The sequence below is a fragment of the Piliocolobus tephrosceles genome, chromosome 13, assembly GCF_002776525.5.
Source record: "Piliocolobus tephrosceles isolate RC106 chromosome 13, ASM277652v3, whole genome shotgun sequence".
In the NCBI taxonomy this organism is placed as follows: domain Eukaryota; kingdom Metazoa; phylum Chordata; class Mammalia; order Primates; family Cercopithecidae; genus Piliocolobus; species Piliocolobus tephrosceles.
This window is the reverse complement of record NC_045446.1, coordinates 7,062,206-7,068,643: the sequence shown is the minus strand read 5'-3', so window position 1 is coordinate 7,068,643 and position 6,438 is coordinate 7,062,206. Positions and strand designations below refer to the sequence as shown.

At 55.7% G+C, this 6,438-nt stretch overlaps 1 protein-coding gene across 2 annotated transcripts in view; it reads left to right on the top strand.

The window, feature by feature from the left end:
* RHOD (ras homolog family member D) overlaps positions 1-6,438 on the top strand; it is a 16,151-nt gene that overhangs the window by 8,522 nt on the left and 1,191 nt on the right. The window contains exons 2-4 of one of the 2 annotated variants that reach the window (XM_023186377.1): positions 497-584; positions 1,340-1,449; positions 4,990-5,124. In XM_023186377.1, coding sequence (XP_023042145.1) covers positions 497-584; positions 1,340-1,449; positions 4,990-5,124 — 333 coding nt within the window. The remainder of the gene's footprint in view (positions 1-496; positions 585-1,339; positions 1,450-4,989; positions 5,125-6,438) is intronic. The other variant, XM_023186378.1, reaches the window with a different exon arrangement.

The following is a 6,438-nucleotide window of genomic DNA, read 5'->3' as shown; positions in this document are numbered from 1 at the left end:
TTTTTGAGATGGAGTCCCACTTTGTCACCCAGGCTGGAGTGCAATGGCGCAATCTCGGCTCACTGCAACGTCCACTGCAATTGCTTGAATCCTGGGTTCAAGCGATTACAGGCATGTGTCACCACGCCTGGCTAAGTTTTGTATTTTTAGTAGAGACAGGGTTTCACCATGTTGGCCAGGCTGGTCTCGAACTCCTGGTCTCAAGGCCCACCTCAGCCTCCCAAAGTGCTGGGATTACAGGGGTCAGCCATGGCTCCTGGCTGGTAGGGACTTTTAATATTCCCATTTCACGACTGAGAACAAAGCTCGGGAGGTTCAGGACTTTACATAAGCAGACAGGCTCTGGACCAGCACCCCAGGCAGGCCGAGGAGGAGGCTTCTCACAAACAACTACACTCCACTGACTCCCAGGGAAGGGGCAGCGCTGTGGACAGACCAAGTCCCCAACGCCTCTCAAAGCCTCCTCACAGCCTCCCCCTGCCCTGCTTCTCCTCAGAGCTACACCCCCACCGTGTTTGAGCGGTACATGGTCAACCTGCAAGTGAAAGGCAAACCTGTGCACCTCCACATCTGGGACACAGCAGGTGGGTGTGCAGGGGCAGGGGCGGGGTGGGAGAGGCTTCTGTGGGCCCCAGATGCCTGGGACAGATTCCGCTCTGCTTCCTTCTGAACCAGGGAGGCCAGCCAGTCTCCCAGGGACAGGCGCGGGCCAGGAGTGGGCCCAGGAGTCTGAGCCCCCTTTGCCTCTGCAGCTGTGTCCACCTGCACCCCCAGCACCACAGGGCTGCCCACTACATCTTGGAGGCAAGCGGGAATCCAGCACTTTGCTTTCAGGACTGTTCCTGGCCTTCTGAGCACTCCATCCTGCTTTTAGCTTCTGTAGGATCTGCCTGTCCGTGGCCTCTGCCCTCCAGCCTCCTGACCTTGCCTATACCAGGGTGAGCTCTGAGCTGAACTCAGGGCATCCCAGCAGCCCTCTTAGTTGGACGGGTTAAGATGTCTTTGCCAGGTTCCCACCTACCCCTTATTTCTCACTCCTAAGCTCAGGGCAAAGCCGGCTTCTGAGCAGTTGGCCCCAGTTCCTCCAGGCGGTGCCAGGCCTGGCCTCTGCCTTGCCTGCCATCCCTTCCAGACACCCCACAGGCAGAAGTGAGCACTGCCCCAAGGGGCACTCCCATGGAGTAGCCACCTCAGAGCCAAATTTGTGCCAGACTCTGAGGCAAAAAACTAGGCCCTGTCCCCAGAAGCTCCCCATCTGATGGGGTGACCTCCTGACATTGGGGCGGTGCTGACAGGGGCCAGGAGCCCTGAAGGCAGTGACCACCCCCACTCTGCCCAGGGCAAGATGACTATGACCGCCTGCGGCCCCTGTTCTACCCTGACGCCAGCGTCCTGCTGCTCTGCTTTGATGTCACCAGCCCGAACAGCTTTGACAACGTCTTTAACCGGGTAGGTATTGGGGACAGGGAGGCATAGCCCCCATAGCCAGGCCACTCCACTCTGCCACCCACCCTTGATCCAACTGACTGTCAGAGCTTGGCAGGCCCAAAATGATATTGATTCCAGAGCCTTTGGTGTATATATGGGGAAACTGAAGCCCAGAGTGGGGCAGTGGCTTGCCCAGGGTCTCTGGCACAGGGATTTGGTGGCAGCATCTGCCTTTCTGACTCCCAGTACAGTGCTCCTTGCCTACCCTATGCTGCAGACTCTGAACACTGTGGCTCTTCCCACTGCAGCTCTGCCTGAGGTTGCTGGGTGACCCAGAGGCTCCTGCATCTCCCCAGCCTGTGCCTGCCCGAGGTGCACGAACCGTCAAGTCAGTGCAGCAGCTCTGCGTGGCTGCTGGTTCTCAGAGGCTAGTCATGGACATCAGGGATGTGGCCCCTTGAATTCCTCTGCTCCAGCTGCCTTTAGCCATGGCACAGCCCCTCACCCACTGCTGCCAGGGCCTCCGAGTTTCTGCAGGGTACAGCCCACGACAGTATTTGCAGCAACAGCAACAACAATGGCGACAATTTTAAGGACTGACCATGTGCCAGGCACTGTTCTGGGTACTTGCATGTGTTTACTCATTTACTCCCCCGGCCAGCCTTATGGAGTGTTATTATTCCCGGATCCAGTCACTCATCCAGAGATACACATCTATTAAAGTGGTAACACTGGGATTTGAACCCTGGCAGGCTGCCCCGCCCATTCATTCAGAACAAATGATTGAGCACATTCGTTCTGGTGCTGTTTGGGCATTGGGGACCAGGAGAGATGGTGGTGGCTGGGACCACGGTGCTAGCTGTGGGGGTGACAAGAAGGAGCTTCATTCTGAATCAGTCTAGAAGGCGGAGTTTGCTCGTGATCGGGGTTTCCCGTTGGGTTGGATGTGGGTGGGAGGGAGGAGTTTTTACCAGAGCAGCTGGCAGGTGGAGTTGCCCTTGGCCAGGATGAGAAGGAGCAAGCTGGGGACCGGAGTGGGACATCCTAGTGGAGGTGTCCGGCAGGCAGTGCCAGGCATGCGTCTGCAGTTCCTCCTAGCAGGCAGTCCGGCTGGGCAGCCTCAATGCAGCCGCATATTTATAAGCTACAGGTGCAGTAAAGCCTGGGGGAGGCTGCCCGGCGAGGGAGAGCAGCTAGAGGAGAGGAAAGACCACAGGCTGAACCCCAGGGAGAGAAGGAGGAGGGCAAGGCCCCATAAGACCTAGGAGAGCCAGGAGAGTGGGGTCCTGGGGTGAACTGCAGGCTCGGTCAGGTAGGAGGGAGTGATGCCCAGGGTCAGGGCTATTGAGGGATTGGTAGGAGCAGGGCTGAGGATCCACTAGTGGTGGCTGGGCACAGTGGCTCATGCCTTGTAACCCCAGAACTTTGGGAGGCCGAGGAGGGCGGATCATTTGAGGTCAGGAGTTTGAGACCAGCCTGACCAACATGGTGAAACCCCATCGCTACTAAAACTACAAAAATTAGCCGGGCGTGGTGGCACATGCCTATAACCCCAGCTACGTGGGAGGCTGAGGCAGGAGAATTGCTTGAACCTGGGAGGTGGAGGTTGCAGTGAGTCGAGATTGCGCCACTGCACTCCAGCCTGGGCAACAGAGCTAGACTCTGTCTCAAAAAACAGAGGATTCGCTGCTGGGTTCAGTGGGAGCCACCAAGGAAACCTTCCTCATGGGCAGTTTCGGTGGATGGGTAGAGTGTGGGGAATCTGCCAGGGACCCCACAAAGGCCCCATTTGCTTCCAGGAATGAGGCAGTTTGGCGCCAATTTGTTTGTTTGTTTGTTTTGAGATGGAGTCTCACTCTGTCACCCAGGCTGGAGTGCAGTGGTACTATCTTGGCTTGCTGCAACCTCCACCTCCCGAGTTCAAGCGATTCTCCTGCCTCTGCCTCCCGAGTAGCTGGGACTACAGGCTTGAGCCACCAAGCTCGGTTGATGCCAACTTTATCTGGCAAGTTTGACGCCTGAGCCGGCCGACTTAGTGCTCCTGGAGATAGAAAGCCCCCTCGGGATCCCCGGCGCCCCAGCTGTAGTCCAGGCTGAAAGAACTCGGCCCTGGTGGTCTCACATTCCGCAGAGCAGCCCTCCCTCCACCAGGCAAGCCGTTGAGGCAGACAGCTGCAACCATTTTGTGAGCTGATTTATTTATTTATTTATTTTCAAGACAGATTCTCACTCTGTCGCCCAGGCTGGAGTGCAGTGGCTCCATCTCAGCTCACTGCAACCTCCGCCTCCCGGGTTCAAGCGATTCTCCTGCCTCGGCCTCCGGAGTAGCTGGGACCACAGGCGCCACCACCACGCCCAGCTAATTTTTGTATTTTTAGTAGAGACAGGGTTTCCCGTTGTTGGCCAGGCTGGTCTCCAACTCCTGACCTCAGGTGATCTGCCTGCCTCAGCCTCCCAAAGTGCTGGGATTACAGGCGTGAGCCACCGAGCCCGGCCTGGATTGATTGATTTATTTTTATTTTATTTATTTATTTATTTTGAAATGGAGTTTCACTCTGTCACCCAGGCTGGAATGCAGTGGCGCAATCTCAGCTCACCGCAAACTTTGCTGCCCAGGTTCAAACGATTCTCCTGCCTCAGCCTCCCGAGCAGCTGGGATTACAGGCACCCACCATCACACCCACCTAAATTTTGTGTTTTTACTAGAGGCAGAGTTTCACCATGTTGGCCAGCCTGGTCTCGAACTCCTGACCTCAGATGATCCATCTGCCTCAGGCTCCCAAAGTTGTGGGATTACAGGCGTGAGCCACCACACCTGGCCCGGATTTGTTATTTTTTGTTGTTTGTTTGTTTTGAGACGGAGTCTCGCTCTGTCGCCCAGGGTGGGGTGCAGTGGCTGGATCTCAGCTCACTGCAAGCTCCGCCTCCCGAGTTTACGCCATTCTCCTGCCTCAAGCCTCCAGAGTAGCTGGGACTACAGGCACCCGCCACCTTGCCCGGCTAGTTTTTTGTATTTTTTAGTAGAGACGGGGTTTCACCGTGTTAGCCAGGATGGTCTTGATCTCCTGACCTCGTGATCCACCCATCTCGGCCTCCCAAAGTGCTAGGATTACAGGCTTGAGCCACCGCGCCCAGCCTCCGGATTTATTTTTAAAGGATCCCTTATTTCCTTATATGTTTTGCTCAGTTTAGTGGGTGTCTGTGAGGGCCCTTACCCTGCAGAGAGGCAGGATTCTAGAAGGGCAGGAGCAGGGCTCTGAGCCTCACCCCCAGGCTCAAATCCTGCCATTTCCAGCCAAGGCCAAGTTACGTCGCCTCTCTGTGCCTCGGTTACCGCATCTGTACAGTGGGATTGGTTATCAACTTGCTGCCAGGCCTTGGGGAATTAATGGGTCCATATGTGTAAATTCTTAGATGAGAGTCTGGTACCAAATAGTTTCTCCTTAGATGCTGGCTGTACTGATTATCAATATCAGAGCTCGGGCTGGGGAACAGGAGAGTGGCCCACTGAGAGGGCCAGAACTCTCAAGGGCTCGTACATGCCCCCTCACCCCCCTGCAGTGGTACCCAGAAGTGAATCATTTCTGCAAGAAGGTGCCCATCATCGTCGTGGGCTGCAAGACTGACCTGCGCAAGGACAAATCACTGGTGAACAAGCTCCGAAGAAACGGGTTGGAGCCTGTGACCTACCACAGGGTAGGAAACCCAGCCTGAGGTGGGAGTTGGGGAGGACTGGGTAAGGGGACCTCTGGATGCCTCTCAGTGGCACCAGGCGTCCAGCACGCTCAGGGTGTAGGTCAGAGCTGGGGTCGTCTTAGAGGCTGTCGGTGTCAGGAACTTCCAGCACTTGGAAATGGTCCCTAGAATATGCTGGGAGCCTCCACCGGCAGAAGGGAGAACAAAGAAGTAGGCAAGGCCGGGCGCGGTGGCTCAAGCCTGTAATCCCAGCACTTTGGGAGGCCGAGACGGGCGGATCACGAGGTCAGGAGATCGAGACCATCCTGGCTAATATGGTGAAACCCCGTCTCTACTAAAAAATACAAAAAACTAGCCGGGTTAGGTGGCGGGCGCCTGTAGTCCCAGCTACTCGGGAGGCTGAGGCAGGAGAATGGCGGGAACCCGGGAGGCGGAGCTTGCAGTGAGCTGAGATCCAGCCACTGCACTCCAGCCTGGGCGACAGAGCAAGACTCCGTCTCAAAAAAAAAAAAAAAAAAAAGTAGGCATATCAGAGTCAGTTCCACCACCCACCTGAGACCCAGAGAGGAGGCCCACATATTCAGACTGTGGGATCCTGGATCCTCTCTGCTACACTCCCAGGTTCATAGGAAGTTCATTTCTTGGTGCCTTGAGAAGCAAAGAGGCCCAGCCCAGAATGGAGGTAAGAAACACAACGAAGGCTGGCTGGGCACGGTGGCTCACGCCTGTAATCCCAGCACTTGGGAGGCCAAGGTGGGTGGATCACTTGAGGTCAGGAGTTCGAGACCAGCCAGGGCAAAATAGTGAGCCCCTGTCTCTACCAAAAATACAAAAAAATTAGTCAGGTGGTGTGGTGGCGGGTGTCTGTAGTCCCAGCTACTCTGAAGGCTGAGGCAGGAGAATCACTTGAACCCGGCTGGCGGAGTTGCAGTCAGCTGAGATTGCACCACTGCACTCCAGCCTGGATGACAGAGCAAGACTCCGTCTCAGAAAAAAAGAAAAGAAAGAAAGAAAAAAGAAAAGAAAAAGAAACACAATGAAGGCCAGGCACGATGACTCATGCCTGTAACCCTAGCACTTTGGGAGGATGAGGCTGGAGAATCATTTGAGTCCAGGAGTTTCAGACCAGCCTGGGCAACATAGGGAGACCCCATCTCTACAAAAAAGTAAAAAAAAAAAATAGCTGGGCTTGGTGGCCGCTCCTCTGGTCCCAGCTACTTGGGAGGGTGAGGCGGGAGGATCCCTTGAGTCCAGAAGTTCGAGGTTACAGTGAGCCAAGATTGCACCACCGCACTCCAGCCTGGGCAACAGAGC